The sequence below is a fragment of the Oreochromis niloticus genome, linkage group LG18 (genome assembly GCF_001858045.2).
Source record: "Oreochromis niloticus isolate F11D_XX linkage group LG18, O_niloticus_UMD_NMBU, whole genome shotgun sequence".
NCBI lineage: Eukaryota > Metazoa > Chordata > Actinopteri > Cichliformes > Cichlidae > Oreochromis > Oreochromis niloticus.
This window is the reverse complement of record NC_031982.2, coordinates 7,074,437-7,099,852: the sequence shown is the minus strand read 5'-3', so window position 1 is coordinate 7,099,852 and position 25,416 is coordinate 7,074,437. Positions and strand designations below refer to the sequence as shown.

Here is a 25,416-nt window from a genome sequence, read left to right as displayed (position 1 = left end):
CTCAGACTTGTCCAATATAAAAATGATATATCAGGATTATTATAAGGTAGTATTTTGTAGGTATTACATGTAGTGATTTAAAATTAGTTCAAAAGTCACAACCAATGATCCACTTCAGTTTCTCCCACAAAACGCTACGTCCAGATGAACAGATTCAACTTTTGGAGATTTACTTTCCTGGATGATTGAGAATGCATCAAGATACTTTAGTGCTTGTTTGCTTTCATTTTATTGGCTCGGTTGTAATAATTCATGAGCCCTTTATTTCATGTGTGTATTTCACCTTTCTTTACAAATTTAGAAAAAGACCAATTCAGACTGAAATCATCACAAATGTAAAATTTGTCTAAAACAAATGCATGTATCCCAATCTTATTTTTAGAGATGCAATTGTCTGCTCTAAACACAAAACCTACATTTACTTTCTTGGTGCTATTGCTCATCTTTAAGCTTTTGTGAATATCAATATACTTCTCAGTTCTAGCCTACTTATAAAACCATGGTACATATTCCAACATAATGGACAGTAAAAACAACTGAGAAATGCAGAAAGTTTTAATCACCCCTCACCTATTTTGTAGTTTTTCTCCAAGTCAGCAGCAACAACTTGAAAGATCCCCATTAACCACTTTAAACATTACTGGCGTTGGCTAAACTTATGTGATTTCTATACGCAAAAAATATGTCCATAAAGCAGCTAATCAAATTTGGATATTTGCTTGATTCCAAGTTCTTTTATGGTGGTGTGAGTCATAGAGGTGGGAATCACCAGACAGCCCACAATATGATATCACATGTAATTCAGGATACAATATTGCAGTTAACATTTTGCAATACGCCAAGTGTTGCGCTAACATATATTGCAATCTATCACTTTTTTTGAAATTGCAAATTATGTCCTCAAAGTTAAACTTTGTCAATATCTATTTTATCCACTAGGATAAATTTCAGTTATTTTTTTTGACTGTCAAACATTCCAACACTGTCACTAAAACCGGCCATAAACGTTGCCATAAGCCAGACTCAGCCTGCAGTTAGAGTGGTAATTACATGCAATCTGTTTCTGACAATACAGCAATTATCTGTGAGAAATCAAGGAAATATTACAGTTGTCGTCTAAATAGACAGAAATTCACATTTAACCACTACATTTGTACTCAGCAACCTTTGTTTTATAGGAATATAACCAGCTGAGTTGAGCTTGTTGACAAAGACCCATTCAGACTGATGGCAACACGTTGGCAATCAGTCTGCATTTTTAAATCAAACAGTAATTATGTGCAATCCTTTAACAATCTGAGTGTGACAGCAGCCAGTGCAAGTCACACTGTGACTGTTTGCATAAAAGTTGCATCCTATCAGGCGAGATGAGGCCTCGTTTGTAATGTTCCCAGAGTATTTTAATGTATTTTACAAAACATTCCCGTATTGATACAATATTACGATACCACGCTGTATCGACTCTTTTCCCCTCCACCAGTGAATAGTGTGTACAATAACACTACGGGGACCAAAAACAAAACTTAACCATTAATCTCGCTTCCCACCACTATCAGCATTTACTGAATGTAATTATTCCCCTTTTAGCGAAGGATTTTAATGAACCAATTTTATCAAATCCGAGTTATTTCTCAGGCTTCCTGTCCCAACTTAAGGCTTTCAGCAGGATTTCCTCACGCTGCTCTGTTATGTAAACCTGAATCGCAGCCCAATCCTCAGAAACACCTGTATCCTAAAAACACAGTAAGCTCAAGTTGCACCAAATATAGTGTTCGCACATCCGTGTTACATCATTATTTTCACACATTTAGCCTCAGAGAACTCGAGACAGAGTAAACTTCACAATAAATACTACTTTAGTTTCCAATATAGCTTAATAACTGCATAACATATCTCGGTTCACGGAAAACGGGAATAATTGGAGCTCTTATGCATCATCGTCTGCTGTAATCAGGGCATGACTATTAAACAGTTCAGGAGGACATTATGTGTACAGACAGCAATCTTCCTTATTGCTTCAGCTGAGTGGAAATCGCAATAACACACACAAACGTGCTTTCACTGTAGATTGCTGTTATTCATATCACAGATACAGTCAGGTCATAAAACAAGAATAGTAACTCAATGCCGTCATCTTTGCACCATAGTACACAATTGACCAGCTCTACATTGTACAATACACCCATCCTCCTATTACTTTTCAGTAACTAATAACGCCACTTTCCCCTCTCCCTCCCTCCCTCTCTACCCCTAACCCTCCCATAGAGTGAAAACACTAACAGTACATCCATAAACTGGATCCCCTTTAAAGTTCACAGACTCGTCTGGACAGAACGAGATCCAGGGGAGATTGTGGGATCTGGCTCTGTTCAGTACACGTCCAGTTTCATGTAGCGCTAGAGGACCAGCTTTGAGGTTCTTAGATAAGAAAAGTGTATCTGTACAGCAGGGGTCCCCTTTTGGTCACGGTTGGGAATGTGATGGGAATTCATAGGCTTTAGGAGGAAGTGGAGGACAATGACCAGTTGACAGGTAAGAAAGCTCAGCTTTTTGCCGTTTTATCAGAGGTTAGAGAGGAAGATTGAGGAGAATAAGGACTGGACACGATTGTGTTGGGAAAAAAACAAAAAATAAATTGATGGGTGCAAATCTGCTCCTCATATGGAAAAAAATCCTATGTAAAACAAATGAAAAGATGTAGCAACAAATAAACCCCGAAACAAATTAATCCATAATTTGATACATAATGGTAAAAATAAATGATTAGGAATAACATGATTTGTTTTGGAAAAGGGGACTAAGTCAGATGTGTTTGGAGAGGAGGGTTCAGTCAATCCTCTGAGCTTGATGAGGAGTCAGAGTCTTTCTGTGCTATGATAACATCGTCCAATAGCGCTTCCTGATCCGAGCTGTCATAGTCCCCTTGGGAAAGGCTGTCTCCTCCTTCCATTTTAACATCAAAGTCTGGACTGGTGAGGAAGTGATGAGAGGACTCCAGGTCCTCCTCATCCATCATGTAGGCTCCATCTGACACCAGAGTCTCCTCTTCAACTCCGTCCAGGTTGGGGTCTTCGGGGGTAGGCTCTGGAGTGTGGTGGTGGTGGTGGTGGTGGTGATGGTGGTGGTGGTGATGATGACGGCGACGGCTTTTCTTCGGGATCTCCGAGTGCTCTGTTAGCAGTCGGTGGAACAGGGTCTCCGGCAGAAAGCCCTGTGAGAAAAAGCAAAGAATCAATATTATCTGAATTAATACGAATAATCCATCGAGTCAGCACAAAATCAGAGTGAAAAATTATCTGATACATTGAAATTTATCATACAACTGTTGTGAGAGGCAATTTACTGCCATCTGGGTCATGATCTGACGCCGTCATTTGTGCTTAACCATAGCATCAAGATCAGTTTTAAGCACAGCACCGCTGCATATCCACACCTGCAAGTGTGGTGCAAAAGCTTTGGCTTTGTCCTGAAGGTGGTCAGCAAAATCAAATGTGTATGCTTTAGCCTTAGACTGCTTTATTTCCGACAAGCTGTGCCTGTGTTGCTAGTAGATGACTCGCACTCTCTGGTTTGCTCATTTGCAGTGCTCTGCATGGATTACATTTTTTATTACTGTAACAAAATGACTGAATTAGTCTTCATAAATTGGCACAATGAGCACAGAGCTTTCCACCTCCATTGGTGCCTCTTTGCAATTGCAGCATCACACTAATATGCCCTACTTTGTTATGAATAATTAATAATGAAGTCTACCCAATGATGTATTAGAATTATCAATAAAGATGTCATCTAATCACAAGAGTCATGTAAAATTATAGCATCTTTAATACATACAGAATTCCGAACTGTTTCGGACCACTCCGGTGCTACAGCGTTGTCGGGATTCTCCTCCAGATATTCTCTCAGGTCTTGCAACATTGGACAGAAAGCAGCTCCAACCTACAGAGAAACATTTAAATGCTTGTTAGCGTGGGGCAGCATAAAGCCTAAACATAAACATCTCCAGTCTACGCTTGTGTGCAACTGCGCCCCACCTTCTTTCCTGTCCTCATGTTGATGAGTTTGACCTTTTCACTGCCTGTGATGGCTTTATCTGCCCTCCTCCTTCTCTTCCTCTTGCTCCGGTTCACAAGAAGCTGAAGAAACGAGATATGATGAAACATAGTCCCGTACCCGTTTCGCTACAAACTATCACCAGGGTTTGTTTATGAACCAGGACATGAATAAGAGTCATGAATTTACCTCCAGCATGTCTCCCTCCACTTCGTAATCTGGGTTTTCCTTCAGCCACGTGGGCGGGTCCCTGCGACGAGGCATCCGCTCCAACGGATCGTGGAGTCCATCCATGTCAGAAAACTAAAAGAAAGGAAGAGATATGATGATAAAATTATCAAGTGATATCAAACACAGCTTGATTTCTGTTGCAGAGGAACATGTAAACCTGACTCTTGTACCTCTTGCTCCTTGCGCTTCTTCCGGCCACTGGCTTCTCCCCCTGACCCATTGGGCATCAAGGCCTGCTTGGAGAATGTGAGCTTCAGACCCTCCTCCTGGCAGAGTGAGAGGAGGGGGTTTATATTTTTAGTCACAGACTACACATCACAGTCAACAATATTTTAGCAGACATGCATTAACAGACTCCTTCAGGTAAGCTGAACAGAATTTGCCAGTGTATCCCTACAACAATTCAAATTTCTCAACCTTATTCTCACCTTGAGGAGTTTTACAGTAAATTCGCCATCTTCTCCATCTGCCCCTGGGACGGCAGGCATGATGGGGGGTTTACGCATCACCCGCGTGTAAGCCATCTCATCTCCCACCAGCTCCGAGTTCGGGTTGAGCTGAGCTTCAGACACGTAACGCCGGCCCGAGGGCCACTGACCGGTCAGCACGAGCGTGCACAAACTGTCCAGGCGGTTGATCAACACACGGTCCTGCAACAAAAATAATCCCATGAGTGAGTCTTTTACCGTGACAAAACCCCACACACTGTTGTAGTTTCACACATGTATAGATAAATTACCTTGGGCCAGTCAACTCTGAGAGGATCAGGAGGAGGAATGCCATCCTGAGACATAGTCATGGAGAGTAAACTATTATCTTCATCCACATCACACACCTTCATTCCTGTATAGATGGAAAAGAGTAACTTAGCACACAGATCATTTTCATCTTCTGCCCCACTCAGCATTTTTTCTTTTAAACTACCAGCTCACCTCCTTCTACCTCCGCCTCACTCTCTCCACTATCATCGCTGCTACTTGATCGATCTGAGGACGACGAGCCCGAATCAGAGTCTGAATCCGAGTCAGACGCTCCCTCCCCCTTCCTTCCCCCTTCCGTTTTCTCTGCCCGCACCTTGCTCCTCTTGAAGCTCCAGCCCTGACCTCGCATTTTGCCGTCATGGTGACTCAAGGGCGTACTCTGCAATCCAGCGCCGATTTCACCTGCAAGCAACCCAATATTCTCATCGGTTCCCTCCTGCTTCACCCCAAGCATGTGCTCCTCAGTCTTGGGCTGGCTGAGTGTCATGATGGGTGGTGCCTGGGGTGGTGGAGGTGGAGGAGGGGGTGGTGGAGGAGGTGGGGCCTGCTGGTTCTGGATGAACTCTTCGCGGGCCTGGCTGAAAGTGAACTGTGGGTCTGCGAAGATGGAGAGCTCAGTGCGGCTGACGCCGTGCAGTGATGCGCCCAGCATTAGCTGGCGATCGTGCTCTCGAATATTCCACCAAGCAGGGAGCTCGGAGGTGGGTGGAGCCAGAGCGAGACGTTCCTCCAGGCAGGGGTGAGGGAGGACTCGCTCACGAAGGCGACGCAGGAGGCTGATACGGTAAAGAGTACGGGAAGCGCGTTCTTCAGTGATGGGAGCCACAGTCTGGGTAACCTCTGCTGGATCTGAGTAAGGTGAGAGTGAAATATGTTAAATTAAGTGTTAGATATGGTAGGACACTGACTACAGGAGGAGAGAAAAAAAAGAAGAGGCCAAGCATCAATCAATTAGTAATTACCTTCACGGCCTGGGCGCAAGTGGCACACCCTCCGGCACATGGCAACAAAGGAACGGAAGTATCGACTGAGGCTCTCATCGGTTTTTTTATCTAGACGGGCAAAAGTACGGAAACGGGTCCAGTCAAATTCTGGCTCTCCTCCTTCAGGAAGACCGGGCTCCTTTTTAATTTTCTCCACACCGAAAGTTGACACCACGCGGTAGAAATCACATTCTTCCCTACGTGTCCACCTGGAAGAAACAGAAGAGAAAGGGGTCAGGATGACGACGGCATTTTGTATAACCGATTCTGAACTAAAATGGAAAATACTTAAATCTCTTTACGTGTTCATAATGTGATACGGTAACTCAGCATTTCACCTGTAAAAGGTAATATTTCCAAAATCTTAAGCAAGATTTACAAAATAGTGATTTGGTGGGATTAAAGCTTTTACTACTGTGTGTTGAGACAGTAATATAGCAGCAGTATACCTTTGCTGTCGCTCCTGCCGTGCAATTTCCTTCAGCTTGCTGGCCTGTTCGCACCGCCTGCGCCTGCGGTCACCCTTCGCTTCAGCTTCAATCTTCAGCTGCTCTTGTCTGTAGCTGCGCTGGTAAGCTGTGATCAACCGCCGCAGCCGTGCTGTGAGCGATGAGCTTGAGGGCCATTCGCAGACACCGCTATGGCTAGCTGAATTTTCTATGATCACTGGTGGAGGTGCCTTATCTTCCACAGAAATCTCCTCGTCCACATTCATGGACTCGGGCTGGAGGACAAAATAAAAATTTGTTAGTGCCATCATCCAAATCTATGACATTAGAACAGTGCTGCCACATCCAAATGTGACGGGTCTGATATGTACCTCCTCAAAAAGATCTTTGGTGTGTCTTGATGCAGGCTTAAACTCTGGGTCTTCCGAGTACTTATCGTAGTCACCCCTGCATTTAAAAAAAAAAAAGGAAGAAAAGAAAGTAAACAATGCAATTATGCAGTGATCTAATTTAACTTAAAGACAGACATTTGAAACTTTCAAAACTGACAGAAATGTGAAACTGAAAGCTCACAGTTAATTTGAAAATCTGCTACAAATCTATAAGCAAATAACTTCTAAAATCGGCCCAGTTTGCCAACGACACTCACTCGTCTCCCAGTTCAGCATCACCAGTGTGCTGCTCGGCATCAATGGCCTTGTCGTCAGGCCGGCCGACTCTCTCCAGGAAGCAGAGGCAAGGATCAGCGCGCATGGTGGTGTACATCTCATAACCTAAGAGCAGGGAAAAGTCGAGGCTGTTAAACGCTAAATCTTAGACCACCACCACAGAGCAAGAACTGAGCCTGTCTTTAAACCACAATAAGATCCTCACACTGAACCCACCGTGCTTGAATACACCAGCCAGCAGTGAGCGGTCTGCGTCAGAGTCCCACCATCCTGCAGGCACCTCTTGCTGCTCCATCTCAGGCATCCAGATATCAACATCCCTGTGAAGAAAAAGAAAACAACGTATGGTATATGGCCAGGACTGGGTGCTGTTTGTGTTTGTGTGCGCACTTGTCTATATATATTAGATACCTGATATCAGCTCCTTTCAGGACAGAATCAGAATGTTCACCAATAACTTCCTGTTTCAGGTAGTATAGCATACGCACCCTCAGCAACACCCTGACAAGGGAGAATAGAGGTTTATATCCATGGTAAATAATCTATACAAATATACATACACACAGCTGACTGGTTCACTAACTTGTTGCACTGATGTTTGAGGTGCTTGCGGTAGCTGTCATCAAGCAGCAGGGTATCAGGGTTGTACTTGCGGATCCACTCCACCTTCTGAACATCAAATGTACTCTGGGCTTTTACCCTCTTGCCCTTTCTGCCTCTTGGGACAGGAATAGAAAGGCCTAGACACAAAAAAAAGAATAAATATTGCTATTCAGCTTTGACACAGATTAACAGATTACACAGTTAGGTCCATAAATATGTGGACAGAGAACATTTTTCTAAATTTGGTTCTGTTCATTACCACATGAAACAACTCAGATGCAGGTGAAGCGCACCTGAGTTGTAGTTTAGCTTTAATTCAGTGGGCTGAACAAAAAGATTGCATAAAAATGTGAGGAGCTAAAGCATTTTTTTAATAACACAATCCCTTCATTTCAGTAAAAAGTACTGGGCAAGTTAAATAATTGGAAATAAAATGTTCATTTCTAATACTTGGTTGAAAACCCTTTGTTAGCAATGACAGCCTGAAGTCTTGAACTCATGGACATGACCAGATGCTGGGTGTCCTCCGTTTTAATACTCCTCCAGGCCTTTACTGCAGCAGCTTTCAGTTGCTGTTTGTTTGTTTGCTTTCTGTCTCAAGTTTAGTCTTCAACAAGTGAAACGCATGTTCAATTGGGTTGAGGCCAGGTGAGTGACTTGTCCATTCAAGAACATTCCACTTCTTTGCTTTAATAAACTCCTGGGTTGCTTTGGCTGTATGTTTTGGTTAATTGTCCACCTATATTATAAAATGCCACACAATTAATTTGACTGCATTTAGCTGGATTTGAGCGGACAGTAAGTCTTTGAACACCTCAGCATTCATTCAGCTACTTTGTCCTGTGTCACATCATTAATAAACACTAGTGTCCCTGACTTGGGTATTGACATACCTACCACCTGAAGAGTGTTGTTCTCTTGGTTTAATGTGGTGAAGCCATTTCTCTTTACCATGGATATGATTCTGCGATCATCCACCACTGTTGTCTTCCGTGGACGTCCAGGTCTTTTTGCGTACCTGAGCTCACCAGCGCCTTCTTTCTCAGGATGTACCAAACTGTAGAATTTTCTATTTGTAATATTGTATCAACTTCTGATGTTTTCCCCCCCCCCGCAGCTTAAGAATGGTTCATTTCTCCTGCACGGAGAGCTTCTTTGACTTCATGTTGTCTGTTCACAGCAAAATCTTCCAAATGCAAGCACCACACCTCAAATCGGCTCCAGGCCTTTTATCTGCTTAACTGATAATGATTTAATGAAGGAGTTGCCCAAACCTACTCCTGAAACAGTCTTTGAGTCAATTGTCCAATTACTTTTTGTCCCTTTAAAAAGAGGGTGCATGTTAAGGAGCCAAACTCCTAAACCCTTGTGGATACCCTCAAATGAAAGTTCAGCCTACACATTATATCCATTATATACTATAACTGGAATATGTTTCAATAAACGGGTAAAAAACAAAAAACAAAACCTGTGTCAGTGTTCAAATATCTATGCACCTAACTGTATGAGGGATAAATGGGAATGCTAAGTGCAGCTCCATACCCGAGTGGTTGAGTAGCGTTTGTGGTTCACGCCCATTCTCTGGTGGCGTGATGAGCTCCCAGATGAAACTCTTGATGTTCTCATCTCCACGATAGTGAAGCAGACAGAAGACCAGAATAACGCGACAGATCGTCTCCACATCACGCTCGCTCAGACGCCGCTTACACCTGGCATGGGATAAGATGTCCCTCCAGCGACCCCAACTGAAAAAGACGAACACAGGTAGAAGAGTGAAAATAAAAGACAAATCCAATTAAAAAGGAAAAAATATTTATACAGGAAATGCACTCTTCGCACCCATAGACGAGAAGGTGTTTCTCCACCCGGAAACAGTCAGTGCGGCCGTAACCACCTCCGCTGTGGCGGTCAGACCGCCGAGAAGCACGTGAGTGCCTGGAATTGGAAGGTGGGTACTCTTCATCACTGTCTAGATCGGACAGGTCTCCACCTTCACCTCGTAGACTGGAGAACTGACGGGTCTGCTTGCGAACTCTTGGAGTGTCGATCACAAGAGTGTTCTGTGAAGGGAAACACATTATATTAAGATGAACACTATAAACAAATCAAACTTGGTGTATGAGAGGATAGGTGCTTTTAAATAAATCTAATACAAATTGACACCATTTAGCTTTACAATTCTCATATGAATTTCTTTACCAAAAGAATAAAACAGCATAGCTTTACCTTCCTATTGATTGTGTCCATGTCTATGTCTGCTTTCTTGGCCCACTTCTGCCAGAACTCAGGGTCATCGAGGGCGATGTCAGTACGGTTCTCAGAGGCCACAAAGCTGGCTTTGGAGAAAGTGGAACCTTTTCCCTCACTCTCAATGGTGATGGTAGTGGCTCTTCGCTGAAGGATCTGGTCAATATCTTCCTCACAGAACCGACTACCCTCGTCGTTCTCATCCATGATGGCAGCATAGGCCCCCTTCCTAAGCAGATCTTCTATCTCCTTCTTGGAGAACTGTTGGATCTGTCGAAAGACATTTACAAGTTACCCAGACTGGATTTCAAAAGGCTAGTTTTGAAAAAGAAATGTACAAAATATACTACAACTGATCAATAATGTGGCACGGCAGTCTGAGTCTGTGACTTTTCTCACCCCATTGACGTTGCTGTCTTTGTTGCCACTCATGCTTTGCAGGACTGCACGGTCTAGACCTAGTTTCAGACTTGCTTTATCAAGCATCTCCCGCTCATAGGAATTTCTAGTGATGAGTCGGTAGACTTTGACAGCCTTTGACTGGCCAATACGATGACATCGGGCTTGGGCCTAAAATAGCCATTTAAAAAAAACAAAAACAAACAAACAAACAAAGGGGTCAAGAGAGCAGAACTTGCACAAAAATGAGGAGACAGTACAAAGTTTGAACAGTTTGCTTAAAAGTAAGCACAAAATATTTTAAGATTGTTTGATCTTTTGTTTATATTCATGCCACTTTATGTCTTGTACCTGCAGGTCATTTTGAGGGTTCCAGTCAGAGTCAAATATAACACAAGTGTCAGCAGCAGTTAGGTTAATACCCAGGCCACCAGCGCGGGTACACAGCAGGAAGACAAAGCGGTCTGAGTCAGGTTTGCTGAAACGATCGATGGCAGCCTGTCGCAAGTTCCCACGCACTCTACCATCAATTCGCTCATAAAGGTATCTGTAAAAACAAATTACATTAACCTACCACACAGCATTCTGCAAGCACTAAAAAAATATTTCAAAAAGGTTTTTAATGATGGCTGACTTAGCATGCATTTAACTTTTATTTATCATTTTAGAAAAACTGCAACATATACATTGCGGCCATCATACCTCTTGTTGATGAGGTAGTCCTCCAGAATGTCTAAGCAGCGCACCATCTGGGAGAAGATGAGCACTTTGTGGCCACCAGCCTTGAGGCGAGGCAGCAGCTTGTCCAGTAGCACCAGCTTTCCGGCCGACCGAATCAGAGCCTGCAAATGGAAGTCAGGGGCCAGGGGGTCGTACACCTCCCGCAACTCTGCTACGATCTTCTCCTCCGCACCTGAACATAACAACGAGAACATATTGATTTTAAATAAATATGGTACCTGCTGGCAAAACCTGCAGTGCTGCTGCTGTATTTTAGAAACATCACATGCTAACAATATCTGCCAAATATATATTGATTATATGAACTACATGGCACAATTTATGTGCTATGAGCCTGAATGTACCAAAGGTACAAAGAGCTAAAAAACTTCGACCTAATGTTGTTTATCAATGCCAGAGGATAAACTCTGATAAACAAGCTGTCTCCACTAGAGGGGAAAAAAAAACAAAACTCGTTAAGAGTCATGTAATACCATTGATGAGGTAGGGGTGGTTGCAGCACTTGCGGAGCTCCATCATAGTGTTGAGCAGATTGGGGACATTGCTGTTACTGCTTGCTCCTAAACTGAGGAAACTGAAGTTTCTCTCCAGAATGGCCCGGTAGTACTTCTTCTGGATATCTGTCAGTTCAACCTGAGAGGAAAAAATTGCACGTTATGCTTTTTCCCCCCTTTAAGCTCACCAGTGATGATATGGCAACCATCGAGATCCTTTTTTTTTTTTTGGGGGGGGGGGGTCTTGTGAAAAGAAACTGTCTTGCATTAAGATTTTATTCCATCTAACCTCAATGATGGTCTCCTGTTTGGGTGCCAAGTTCTTCTCAACATCCTCCTTGAGCCTTCGAAGCATCATGGGTTTCAAGATTGCTTGTAGCTTCTGAACCTAAAGGACCAAAACAAATAATCTGCTCAATAGCGGGCAAGAGAGCAGGTGCGTATATGTAACAATGACAAACAGAATAGGGTTATCGATGCTAACGCCAATATTTAGGCACGTCGCACCTGTTCCTCTGTTTTCAAGTCTCCAAAGTCTCTGAGAAATTCAGTTTCAGAGGGGAACTGGGCAGGCTCCAGGAAATGAAGCAGACTAAAGAGCTCCTCCACAGTGTTTTGGAGGGGAGTGCCAGTCAACAACACTTTGTGTTCCTGAAAGAAACCACAAGACACAAAATGTGAGATGGAAGAAAAAAGAAGGGCGAGTTTAAAACCGTGTGGTGATAAACCAGGGACGGTGCAGAAGCAACAAGATCCCCCCAAAAAACGGATTAGCTGAAGTCTGAAAGTTTTTTAAAACCATTTGGGGTGCAAATGAAAACAATTTAAATTTAATTAAAACTGTGCTGGGCACCATTATGTCAGTATTCCTGTTATTCTCTGCACATCTGATTAGATCTAGAGCTACAAAGCAACATAAGCTGTGGTCCACTCACCAGGTCCAGCATCTTTAAACTATCCAAAAGCTTGCAATTACGATTTTTGAGACGGTGAGCCTCGTCAATGATGACGCAACGCCAGGCGATCTCCCTCAACTCTGGGCAGTCAGATAGCACCATCTCAAAGGTTGTGATGAGAGCATCGAACTTGTACGCACCCGGGATTAAATGCTCCTGCACACAAAATCATGATTTTCATTATACATGTTATGAATATATTACAAAAAAAACACACACACACAAAAAAATTGCTGGCGATCATAACCAATAACTCTACCTTATCATCTTTGCAGTACATCTCATACTGCTGTATCATCTGTCGGCTGGCCAGGCTGCCGTGATAGACGATGGCATTCATGTTGGTCCACGTAGAGAACTCCCGCTCCCAGTTGGTGATGGTGGAGAGGGGAGCAATGACCAGAAATGGGCCCTGGACACCAGCAGCATAAACCTCAGATAGGAGTGCAATAGACTGGATGGTCTTCCCCAGACCCATCTCATCTGCCAGGATACAGTTCTGCCTAAAATAAAGAAACATCGTTTGAGTGCAAAACGCGGTGGTATGTTCACACTGTCTGAAACTAGTTTGAAGGTTAAAATATGTTTCTGACCATGGTGTTAAGCAAAAGAGTGTGTGGGATAAATACCTGTTGTACCAGTTGAAGAGCAGCCAGTTGACTCCTTCCAGCTGATACTCTCTGAGTGTGTTACCATTCTTGTACTCTCTGGTCTCCTCCAGCTTTTTCCAAGAACTGGCAGGAGGCCGTGCCTAAATAGAAGAGAGAAGAGAAAAAATAGATGGAAAACTCACAAGAAACATTGTTGTTCCTTTACATAAGTTCTCATTTTTTCCATTAAGCCAAGTTTTGAAGGAAGGAAGGAGATAAAGGTAAAAAAAAAGAAATTCAAAGAAGCATTTCTGCATCTTGATGCAGAGAAGATTAATTCTGTTGGACCAACTGAGGATTTTCTAAAGTTTGGTTCACAGTGAATGGTAACCTGCACTGAAAATGCAGAGAAGTAGCTTTGATTTGTGCACTGGGGGTTGTGTCAGTTTGTTTCTGTTACACATAAAGCGTCTCTCTAAACTGTTTACGTTAAACATTTAACAGAGAAACACAGGGATAAACTTAAAGTTACATCTTCCTCCCACCATTGTTTAATTTAAGTGTAGTTTGGGATTCTAAAACACGGATGCTGGATACACATCTTCATCCAAGCCAGCATCTTCACAATCACGTGCTCTTCCACATTTTACAGTCACCAATACTATTTCTGGGCTTATGGCCTGACAATTTCACGTCAGTGGCTGTGATCATCACTGTAATATTGTGTTCAACAGAATACATGGTTGTACTATCAGACGCCACAACATAATGCCTCCAACATTACACACAGATATATTTCTATATCTTTTACATGACTGCTCACCGCTCTCTTAAGGCGAGGTTGTCTGTTTTGGATCTTGCCGAATTCTTCAACCTTGCCTTCGTCCACATCCTCCTTCAGCTCCCAAGTAGCATCTTCATATGGCAGAGAGCACCACTTCACCAAGTAGTAGATAACAGGCTGACAGGACGAGAGAGAATGGGAATTAACACAAGTAATTTGCAATTTTGCAAAGGGAGGTCAAAAGAACCATGTCCAAAATTAGGCCACATAGCCAAAGGTTAATGCCTCATCTCTCACCTCGCCGTTGTCCTTGTCCACACTGTGGGACACATCCAGGATCCTGTCCACCTCCACGTAGTCTGGATTAAAAGGCTCCTCGTCCTAAAGAAAACAATAGCATTAGCCACAGACAGCATGAGGATAAGTGCATCTAACTGAGATACACCCGAACTGACAGGTTTCAGCGTGTGCTTCCCGCTCACCTCCTGGAACAAATGCCTCATCTGAGCTTGCTTGGTCTTGAACCTCTTAATCTTTTGATGGATCCTCTTGTCTTTCTCCAGCTGCTCCAAAGTGGCCCACTCGCAGTGCAAGTATGAACTGAAAACCAGAGTGTGCAGTTGTACTCATTTTTACTCACTCACCCATCTCCTCAAGCAATAAAAAAAAAAAAAGTGTCACGTGCCAGAGTCAAAGATGCTCAGAGAGACACTGCAACTTACTAGTTTTTGTATTTCACAAAGAATTCTTCAATATTTGTATACTGGCCTGGAGACACCTTAAAAATAAAAGAGCAAATTTGAAGCCATCATGCCCGCAACAACTTAAATTACATTAAGTAATTTAATCATTATAATTAATTAAGTGAACATACTTCCTTCTTGGTTAATCTCAGGGAGAGAATTTTGTCTACAATGGCAGCATCTTCTTCACTTGGGTTTTCCTGTAAAATATATACATGTAAAAAACTTACACTACAAACATCACAAATAGCCATACATATATGTGAATAAAAACAAACAAACAGCCCAAAATACACACAACTAGCATCCGTCTCATCGTGACAATAAGAAGAAATGGTATTGTTCCACACTCACCACAAAGAACTGCATACTGGGCAATCCATCACCATCCAGCTCCACTTCCTGTTTGAGCTGCACTGGTGCCCCACTGCTGATGGAAGCCACAGCTGCCGCGGTTGTAGTAACATCTACATCTTCCTGCTCGTCCTCATCATCCGTTATCTTGATATCTAGATCCTCGGTGTACTTCTTTCTCTTCACCACACGATTGGAGCGTCTCTTCTGATGAGAGAGGGGCGCAATTTAAACGTGTATTCTGTGCAGCAGGATCCGAGTGTCATTAGACAGTTTTTATTCAGAATTCATTATATTTCTGTGGTATCTTGACTTATATGCCCCCTTTTTCCAAATCGGTTCATAACTGGGACGTCCCAGCACATAACTGGATGTGTGTCAACCACCTGAGTCAGGAAGGGAGGCTACTCATCTGCAACTACCAGGTGGTTTTATTAGGACAAGTCTTTACTGTGGAAGTACTCCACATATTCCTAATCTTCTGTTTATTTTATGTGGCAATTATTATCACAAAGACATCAAATCAGAGCAATGTACTGTCAACAATTGCTACCAACAAACCGTACGATTATGAAGTGTTCACAGTGGGGCAAAAAAAAGAAAAAAAAGGATGGCTCAACACTATTTGTTGTGTCTAGTTGTATGATTTTATGAGCATGCATGTGCTTGTACCGTAATCATGTCATCTTCCAGCGCAGCAGGTGACGCAGGACTCAACTCCCCGTCAGAGTGGTCTGAGGACGCATTTCTCTTTCTTTTCTTTGCTCCAACTAGAGTAATAGTACTGTAGGATGGGGGTGGGGGTGGGGGGTGGGGGTTAAATATGGTTTTCTTCAAAGCTGCATTTCTAAATGTACAGAAATAAGCTGTGCATTTAAATGAGACATCTTCATTTGCTTACTTTGCCTTAGCTTTGCTTTTGCTCTTGTTCGCAGCACTGGGTATTACTGTGCCTCCCGCCACTATAGTTGTTCCCCCTGGTGCCTTGACTTTTCCCTTTTTGTCAGGCCCTCCTGCGGTTTTGGGTGCCGTTCCTCCAGACACAGGGCTTTTCTTCTTACTTCCTCCACTGCTGGTTTTCTTCTTAGCACTTGACACCACCGTCACGGTACCCCCCATTTCTGGGGAAGACTGCGTAGCTGGAAGCTCATCCTGGTTAAGGACTCTGGGTAGGTTCTTCTCACCACGAGCTTTGGCCCGAGCTATAGCCTCAGCCACTATACGGTTAGCTTTCTCTTGCTTGCAGAGAATCTCCACTCGCCGCACAGAGGCAGGCTCTCCAGGCGCCTTGGTAATGCGGATGGCCTGGGATGGAGTGGTAGTTGTAGAAGACGGTCCTGCTGCTGAAGTGTTGATGACCTTCACAACAGAGACGGTGCCGCCAGTGGATGAGGCTGCACTTGTCTGAGTTAAAGAGAAGGTTAAAAATACATTACATTTTTACAAAATTAAAATACATTTTTCTCTGTAATTTCTCTGAGTTCACAATAAAAGCCCCACTTTAACGTAGAGAATAAATGAAATCTGCAGATTAGAGGTCTACCTGTGGCTGCAGAAGCATTTTGAGTGGTACTGCCACTCGCTGCCCTCCTTGGCCTTGGGATATTTGCAACACCTGAGGGCCGCCGGTATTCCCAGCTCCTGAAACCAGCTGGTACTGCGCACATGAACGAGACACATCAAGTTACAGATTGATCAGACTGATTTAAAAACAAACAAACAAACTGAGTATTAGATTAAAAGAAAACATAACAAGGCACTTCCTAAAAATTAAGATGTTTTTAAATGTAAGTTTCCGAGAATAAGTTGTATTAACAAGTTTTTAAAACTGGATGGCATACGAATTGTAAAAGCAACCTCTAGCACATGGATGAGACTTCCTTCTGACTCCAAAATTTGCTTTAAGCTAGGTGGTGTTTCCCACCCATACAGACTTTGAGTGGGCTACATCATAAATACACGCACACACGCCTGAAAAATAAAAATAAATAAACAATGCCTTTATGTTATCAGTTTACTAGTAGACAGTTTGCTCTGTCTTATTGTGAAAGTTCAAATGCTTGAGATAAACTAGCATGAGTCCTTCCTGTTTCATGGTTTGCCTGTTGGGTTGCTACTGTAGTGATCGTTCACAGTGCCACGCACGCACGCACGCACGCACACGCACACACAGCAAAGGTATTTCAAAATTTTGCTGTCATGTTGCTTTAAACTGGTTTAAAAAAACTCAAAACAAACAAAAATAAAAAACCCACAATGACCATGTAAAATTGCTAATAACTTGACAGAAAGACGAACACATTGATTAGACACAGATTAGACACACATGTGTGTCTAATCTGATTATTTGGAGTAATAATAAACTTAACATTCCTATTAAAAGACCTAAATTTGCTGGTTTTTCAACCTGAAGCCATTAAATATCACATAACAAAGACATGGGGAGAATGTCAATATATTTAAAATGCAACGTCCTTTATCTCCAAGCTTGCCAGTCCCTCCACATCACATACCACAAAGTGCATTTCAAAACAATCAATGCTCTTCAGCTGTTCAGAGAAACTACCTCTGAATACTAACTGATACCGGTCAGTGGAGCCAAGATGGTGATTAATCTGGTCTGATCTGTCCTGGCTAAAAGACATTTCCAAAGCCAAGGTGTTTTGCCTTGTCACCTCATATTACACAGAACATTACATTTGTACATCTGAAGCACTGTGTATTCTGGTACACATGTTGAACTAAAATATTAGTTACACAGTGACACCTTTGAGGAGGAGCAAACTTTCACAGATTTCAGGACTATAGTACTTGGGAATGGTGGAAATTAAAAGCAGACCGGTATTCAAGATGATGGGCAAGGAAACAACAACAACAACAAAAAGACCTTCAAGGCCCCACTTACTTGAAACAACAGAAATTAAGAGCAATTTGAATGATTTTCCCAAAAACATGCCATCAAAACTCAAACTTATTAACACTGTTAAACAAGCAGAGACCTCTAACTCCTACAGCACTCGTTTCTCACCTTAACACCACCTTGCTGATTGGGCTGTTGTTGCACCTGTAGCTGAATTGTGAGAACTTTGGGCTGCCCTCCAGCCTGGCCTGCAGCTCGTGCCTGGGTCAGGGCTGCTAGCTGGCTCCCCTGGAGCACCAGTTTTCCCCCGGGGAGCTGACCCAGAACCAGTTTAGTTGGGGCCTGGGTCTGCTGAGGTTGGCCTCCTTGTGCCGTCTGAACTTGCTGGACTTGGGTGACCTGCTGTTGGGCTGCAACAGCTTGACCTGCTTGAGTTGCAGAGCCAGCCTGGGAGGGCTGCTGAAGAACCAAGGTGATGCGTTTCGCTTCTCCACCCTAGAATGAGAAATGCAGAAGGACATTTATAACTGAACTAATTAAAAAACATGAAATCAGCAGTTATCCTGATGGTATAACAAATGTCACCTGGTGACACTTTGTAGTCTGCTTACCTGCGTCTGGGCCTGCATAGCTGGCTGGAGCTGCACTTGGCCCTGTGCCTGGACCTGGATCTGAGCTGCCTGGGGTTGGACTTGGATCTGAGCAGCTTGGTTTTGGAGCTGCACTTGGCCCTGTGCCTGGACCTGAATCTGGGCAGCCTGGGGTTGGACTTGGCCTTGAGTTATCTGTGCTGTTGCTGGAATCTGCACTTGAACTGGCTGGCCTTGTGTCTGCTGCACCTGCTGGGGCATGGACGTGAGCAACACCTGTTTCACTGGTCCATTAGGAGACTGCAGCAGCCTCTGCACTCCTGCACCACCCACCTTCACTTGTGTTTGTCCTGGGCCTACCTGATTCAAGACTGTTCCGCCCTGCAGGATGGACATGCCGGGTTTGAGTGGTGTGCCAGACACTACACGGATGACCTTTCCACCAGTCTGACCCGTGGCTCCTGATACAGTCTGTAGCACCTGTGCTTGACCCTGGGGACCTTTGAGAATGACAATTTTGCCACCAGCCTGTTGCGTAATGGCAGCTAACTGCTGGGGAGTAAGCTGGTGGGTTATCTGTGTGAGCTGCTGGGTGGTGGCGGTGGTTGTAGATGGAGAGCTAGAAACAGTCAGAGGCGAGCTCAACAGGACAGTGCTACTGGTGGCCCCACTGGCATTGCTGGCAATTGGTATGGTGGTCTGGGCCTGTATCTGATTCACAGTATCAGTAGGAGTAGGGGCAGGGCCAGGAGCAGGGGTCATAGGAGGCGCTACAGCTATGGAAATGGTCTGAGGAGTTGCCACTTGCACTGGCTGCTGTGTGGGGACTTGAACAGGGGCTGGATCCGGAACGGCTGGAGCTTCTACAGGAACACAGAGGCTCGTGTTAGATGCGAGCTCAGGAGCAGGCTCAGACTCTGGTGTTGGATCCACCTGGCCCAGAGCGAGCTTGAACGCTTCCTCAACCGGGTCCGAGGAGCCCTGAGAAAAGGAGTCGTCCTGTAGGGCATCCAAGTTAAACAGGGGTGTGTCCTCAAAGAGGTCCATAATGGGATCTGCCATCTTGCCCACTCCACACAGGGAGATGGGCACAATGTTAAAAAGACTCCGAGATGGAAACTAAATAGTTGTTGTCCAGTTCTTCTCAATTTTTAGATAATCAGCTGTGAAGGGAAAGGAAACAACAGTTAGACACAATTTTCTTACTGACTTTGTTCAAAGAAATGCTGCACTATTTATTACAGCATAACGTCTCTCAGACCTGTGAAGTGACGGCTCCAATGGTTAGTACAAGGGTTCTTAAGTTAAGGAGGGGGGAAGCAAAGAAATATACTCATTGTACTTTTTTATTTTGGTTTTCTGGTGGATATGAAGATCATAATTAGTGGAAATCTCTTAAGGGTTAAAAGGACATGAACAGTTTACTAAAACAAGGATCACTTTATGTAAACACGCTTTTATTTATCTTAGTGGCTGTGGTGGAAATTATCCGGTTAGTACTGTTAATGGACCGCATAAAAAAATAAAATAAAATAAAATAATGTTAGAAGGATGTAGCAGCTTGTAAACTAGAGACGAAACATTAAAAGTATAGTTTTTGAATTCATCCTCCAACTCGTGGCCACACCGTCCAGAAACGCTTTCAAAGTGAAATTAAAAGCTTTGAAAACACAAAAACAGTGCTCGTCGGCTTAAGTGTTAACATATAAAGAGAAAGTACGCAGATAACATTTAGTGAATGAAAATAGCGAGCAGTGAAGTCATACGATTAGGTCAGTGATGCTGGAAAGACAGGATGCTTTCCTCTCAGGTCGTATTGCAGTCTTTCTCACAAAACCGTCGGCTAGCATTAGCTTCTACCGCTACAAAAATGTGCCTGTTACAAAGGCGTGTGTGGCACCGTAAACACATTCAGACTCAAAAACACGATGAATTGTGTCCTCTTCGCCGTTAGTTCGCTTTCCAGTCATTTACTATCAACCATTCAGTCCACCGGACTCCTTCAATATCATCAACAAACCGGACCAAACCAAAGCAACGTGCCACAATAACCATTGCCCGTCAACGTTCAGACACAGGTTAGGCCGCATTGCTGTTTCGGCTGGCCTGCGTCTATTTTCGGCAAAAATACGTGAAAATAACCATCATATCTACTGCCCCAACTCTCACAGTAATAATTTCAGGGTGCTAAATTTACCTTTGCGTCGACACACATGGCTTTCTGAGTCTCACAACACTGTACGATTACAGGAAACGGCCAGGAGAGAGCAGGAACTAACATTCTTGCCAGAGAAAGCTCAGAAAGCGTGCCCCTCTGGTGCCGTGAAACGATCATTGGTTAGCCTCCTCCCGAGCCGGCAGCATACGGCAATTTCATTGGCTCGACTAGCTGTCCATCAGACGTACTGCCGCTACCGGGCGGGATGAGAGTCATAGTTTGGTTGAAGTAACACTAAATGCGGCCTAGTTGGGATCGTTTGGCTCGGTGATCTTCAACATTGCTGTCTCGCTGTTGTAGATGCTCGAAATAGGAAGCGCAGCAGTTTTAGAGCTGGCTGGAAAAAAATAGACATTGTTTTAATAAACTGAAGTGTTCATGGACTGCACGGTCAAAAGACCTGTTTGTTAATGGCACACCATCAATTTTTTTCAGCGGTTTATTACACTGGCCATAGCCCAGAAATCAGCTTACATCATTAAATGAATGAAGACCTGTTGTCATATCGGTCTGTTAGTTTCTAGATATATATAACCAGACGACGAGGGCGTATTATATATTTCCCAAGGTTACTGGTACACCTGGAACATTAATATTAGCTTCCTCTGGGTATTAATGTAATGGTCTGGCGCTTTCATAAGCGATTCAGTTTTTTTTAAATTAAGCTTTGGTGCCCTCTAGTGGCCTAACATTAAAATATAATTACTAGCTTTCAGTCTGTTATGTATGCAGTTTTCAGGGCACTGGGACAGAAAAGGGCTCTTATTACCCCAGATTCCTTTTTTTTTCTTTTTCTTTTTTTTGTCAGTTTCCTTAATCACAAATTAATTAGACCATATAAGTGTAAACTAAGCTTAAATAATCTCATACTTAGATTTCTACATAGGGCCCTCTGAGGTCAGATCACAGGAATGCCACACAGATACAATTATATTTGAGTGGAGCAAATCTTGAAGTAAATGAATTGCCAATGGCTTTGAAGACAGTTTGTTGTATTTGCAGGTCCTTGTGGGGCTGGGGGCACAACGGAGGTTATCCACTCTACGTGGCTGAAGAGTGAACCAATCAGTACAGTGGCCTTTAGGTGTAAAGTATAAAAAAGAAAAGCACTTTAACATTTGCGCAAACACTGCAAGATTTCATTGTGTTTTCTGAGATTTATTTAGAAAGGCCATTATTTCCTGCATAGGACTTGAGGTTAATATTATAAGAGATTCTTCATTGGGAGCATTAATATGACAGCGTGAATTAATATCTAGGCTTTTTCCATTTTTATGAATTTTTTACTCATCATCTTAATTTCATAAATGTATAATTCTGTTAACGCAAGGATGAAAATGACAAAGGAAGTCAGAGAGAGAGAGAGAGAGATGGTGGGCATGAACCACGGAAGCGTAAGTGACTACATGTGACAGCACACCACACTTTATCCATGGCAGCCCTGCAGAGATGAGCTTGCCTGTTCGACAGAGCCTCCATCTGTCTGCGGCCCTGTAAGGAGCATCCACCGTACACCACACTTCATACCGGGTCCCACGCTGGTCCCTTCGGTCCATGCCAACGCCAACTCTGCTGGTGGGATCTATATTTACAAACAGCTGCCATGGCATTGGGTAGGGTACAATGGAAGGGATGCCTTGTATAAGCAGATTAAACCGTCGCAGTCTTGGTGATTCATCAGATATTGTCTGAAAGCATTCCTGCTTGCATACTCAAAGTGAAATACTGAGCCAGATTTAGACTATTTTATTTGGTCTTTGATAGAAATTTCTTTGTAAATAAACATTTGTTGCATTATACTAACAGGCATATAGGGGAACACCAGTCATACAGCACACAAGAATAAAGAGATTTTTTCAAACATTGACAGGATGGCATGTGGAGCACAGCAGTGTTGAAACACTTAAGAACAGAAGCTTTTAGGTACTCTAGCACAGAAGCCCACGTTTTAAATGGCTACTTTAGAATTTTGCCACAAAGTATCTCCTATAACAAGCATTTAGACATTAAAAAACACCCAAAACAAAACAGAGCAAATGAATTCCTCAGAGAAATTGTTTGACGTCTACTCTCATTTTCTTTTTGGTCCATTTGAACAATCATCTCATTTTTGCATAAAAGCCATCTTTTCATGCACTATATAAGGTTACAGATTGAAGCCTTTCTTTTTCCCCACCACCTCTTCCCCTTTTTTCTCTTAATCATTCTCACTTTGCAGCGCTTCAACCCTCTATCTTTCTCACAAGGGGAAAACCAGGAAGCCTGAGAATGTGGAGTACTTCCAGCCTCCCATCAGGTTGCCTCTCTCCAGTCTGAGGTAGGCCTTGTCGCCCTTCTCCATAATCACCAGGCCGGCATTGGTGGCGGCTTCTCTGGTCACGTCCTGGTCCCCAGCGAAAGCTGAAATCATTGGCCAGCCGTTCACCATCAGGCTAACCTAAGAGATGGGAACCAGCGAGATTAAGAGAGTGATCCACTGGAACGACAGCTATAAGTCTCAGAGTCGAGTGGGCGTACCTGAATAGTTTGTCTATTGTAGGCCTTCACCACATGGAAGTTGAAGCTGTACACCCCCCTCCTTGGTGCCAGGAACACACTACTTTCTTGGTCAAAATGAGTGCCCACGTTAACCAAAATCTGAGAGGACAGCAGGAAAAAGAGGGGGGATGATAAAGTCACGACATGGGTCATTCTTTTCATCTGTTCAGATCGCTTACTTCCAAACTACTGAGACCTATTTTCATACATCCCTCCCTCCCCCTAAAATGTCCATGGACATGCAGCTTGTGCAGCATAATACAACCATGTTGTCATTATGTGGCTTCACTACAGGTTCAAAAGTTTAGCAATCAGCTCATTATCACACCCAGTGGGAGAAGACACCTGACCAATGATAGCACAGAGGCTTTTGTGTGTGTTAATTTGCCCATTCTGTACTGTAAAGAGTAAACCTATCACAATTTGCCACAGTATGTTACAAATGGGCATAATAAACACAGATATCTGATAACTCACATTATCAAAGTAGATGATCATGGTGCGGTTGCTCATGTCTGTCGGCTCGTGGTTAGTCTGGCGGCTGGCGGAGAAGGCCACCCGACCCGAGCCAGAGCGCACCGACATGCCCAGGGCGTTTCCGGCAGGCTCGGACGAAGGCGTGGAGTCACACACTACCAAACATTTCCCCTCGAGGATGATGGGCTCTGTGTCATTCTGGCCCCTGGATCCCAAAGGTCCCCACAACAGGAGCATGCCCAGGAGGAGCAGGATGTCAGGGTGGACTGACCCGAGGTGCATGACTGAACCTGAGATTTTTTTTTTTTTAACTCAAATATCTCTAATTTCTAAGGACAATAGTCACTCTGGGCAATCTGCAGAATAAATAGACATGCTATGGCTAAAGAAACACTCTATATCAGAACAGAAAGAGAAAGAAAACCTGTTTTTCTTTTAAATTTAGTCTATGTTTTTCAGGCAGTTTTAACTCAGATTGGTTTGCTGGTCATATCTGTCAGTCTTTTCTTTCAAGTTTCCCCCTTTTTGACCCCCACACAAATCCCCAAATCTCTTCAGTGTCCTTTGTGCTGTGTCAACAGGGTCCAGAATGACACTCAGAAAAAAAATCTCTTGATATTTTCAAGTTGATGTCGTCAGCAAAAAATAAGCAGAGATGTAGCTGAGGAAGGGAAGAGAGGGAGAGACAGAAAAAAGATAAGGGGCGGAACGGTGAGTGAAGATCCAAGTCCGGGCTGAAGACGAGGATGGAAAAGGTGTGGAAGAGAGGGAAAAAAAAAAGATGAGGTAAGACTTTGGAGAGGTGACAGGGGGAGGATGTAGGACCCAGAGGGAAAGCAGAGAGAGAGAGATGGGGAACAACTCCACTGAGTGACCATCTGTCTGCCACACACACTCGCTCTTTCTCCCACTTGTGCCTCTTGTTGCGCACACTCATACACGCTGCAGCCGCACGTACACACGTTCATCTTCTCTGCAGGTTCGAAAGACTTTCTGTTGGTTCAGCTCACTGAAATGAGTAAAATGCAAAGCCCCCTGCCTCCAATGCCATTTCAAAGTGTAGCATTTTTGAAATAACATCCATTCATCTCTGCAAAATCAGCAACAGGGTGAAAACGTTTCCTTCTAAGCTTCAACAAAGTTATTCAGAGACAAATGCAACATGCTTCCTCATTCAAGGTATTACACAATTCATTGTGCTATTCATCAAAAGTGACTAAACATGATCTGACTACAAAATTATGAGATTATGAAAATAATAAAAGTAATAAACAGAAGATCACCTGTTCCCGTGCAAAGGATTGTGTATTCCATATCTGAAGGACTGAAATATCCTTGTTGTTCCGCTCCTCTGTCACATTAATTCACAGCATGGCTGATCGCAACCAAGATAGAGACTGCTCTCATCTCTCTGTCTATCTCCCTGTTCCTTCCCTTCTCTCTCTCTATCTCTCTCCCTCCTTTCCATCTGCTTCGTTCTCACCCTTTATGCTGCATCCGCCCACTCACCTTTACAGTAATATAAAAGATAAATAAGTGTGAGCAGCTTCAAAGAGCAAAGTTAGAAAGTGAGTGGCAGTTGTTTTCTCCTCTTTTTCCCCCTGTAATTCCCAAACAAAACATCGATCTCCTCACAAGAATCAAAAGATCCTTCGCTATCTTCAAGACAGCGAGATT

General features: G+C 43.4%; 2 protein-coding genes across 6 annotated transcripts; both read right to left on the bottom strand.

Moving 5' to 3' along the window:
- Positions 1 to 780: 780 nt before the first annotated feature.
- chd8 (chromodomain helicase DNA binding protein 8) lies at positions 781 to 20,859 on the bottom strand. 5 transcript variants are annotated; one of them, XM_013265501.3, is made up of 40 exons: positions 20,704 to 20,859; positions 18,867 to 19,669; positions 18,528 to 18,758; positions 18,085 to 18,411; positions 16,600 to 16,713; positions 15,958 to 16,460; positions 15,729 to 15,840; positions 15,057 to 15,263; positions 14,834 to 14,902; positions 14,682 to 14,737; positions 14,442 to 14,559; positions 14,257 to 14,340; positions 13,999 to 14,136; positions 13,215 to 13,336; positions 12,845 to 13,088; positions 12,565 to 12,741; positions 12,137 to 12,280; positions 11,919 to 12,017; positions 11,609 to 11,768; positions 11,097 to 11,307; positions 10,746 to 10,941; positions 10,395 to 10,565; positions 9,975 to 10,265; positions 9,588 to 9,808; positions 9,291 to 9,493; positions 7,729 to 7,885; positions 7,557 to 7,646; positions 7,362 to 7,465; positions 7,127 to 7,250; positions 6,849 to 6,924; positions 6,478 to 6,752; positions 6,008 to 6,237; positions 5,217 to 5,894; positions 5,024 to 5,127; positions 4,713 to 4,934; positions 4,455 to 4,550; positions 4,243 to 4,356; positions 4,035 to 4,136; positions 3,835 to 3,939; positions 2,831 to 3,211 (listed from the first exon to the last, which is right to left on the bottom strand). In XM_013265501.3, exons 2-40 carry the CDS (start codon positions 19,566 to 19,568, stop codon positions 2,831 to 2,833), a joined length of 7,758 nt encoding a protein of 2,585 aa, XP_013120955.1. In that variant the 5' UTR covers positions 19,569 to 19,669; positions 20,704 to 20,859. The 5 variants fall into 5 exon arrangements, with proteins under 5 accessions (XP_005476011.1, XP_019203474.1, XP_013120957.1 ...); XM_013265502.3 differs by having other exon boundaries at positions 18,528 to 18,755; XM_005475954.4 differs by having other exon boundaries at positions 781 to 3,211; positions 18,528 to 19,669.
- Positions 20,860 to 22,454: 1,595 nt separating this feature from the next.
- On the bottom strand, positions 22,455 to 25,186 carry cbln12 (cerebellin 12). The gene is made up of 4 exons (XM_003457414.5): positions 25,023 to 25,186; positions 23,740 to 24,400; positions 23,242 to 23,361; positions 22,455 to 23,161 (listed from the first exon to the last, which is right to left on the bottom strand). Exons 2-4 carry the CDS (start codon positions 24,019 to 24,021, stop codon positions 22,964 to 22,966), a joined length of 600 nt encoding a protein of 199 aa, XP_003457462.1. The 5' UTR covers positions 24,022 to 24,400; positions 25,023 to 25,186; the 3' UTR covers positions 22,455 to 22,963.
- Positions 25,187 to 25,416: the final 230 nt, after the last annotated feature.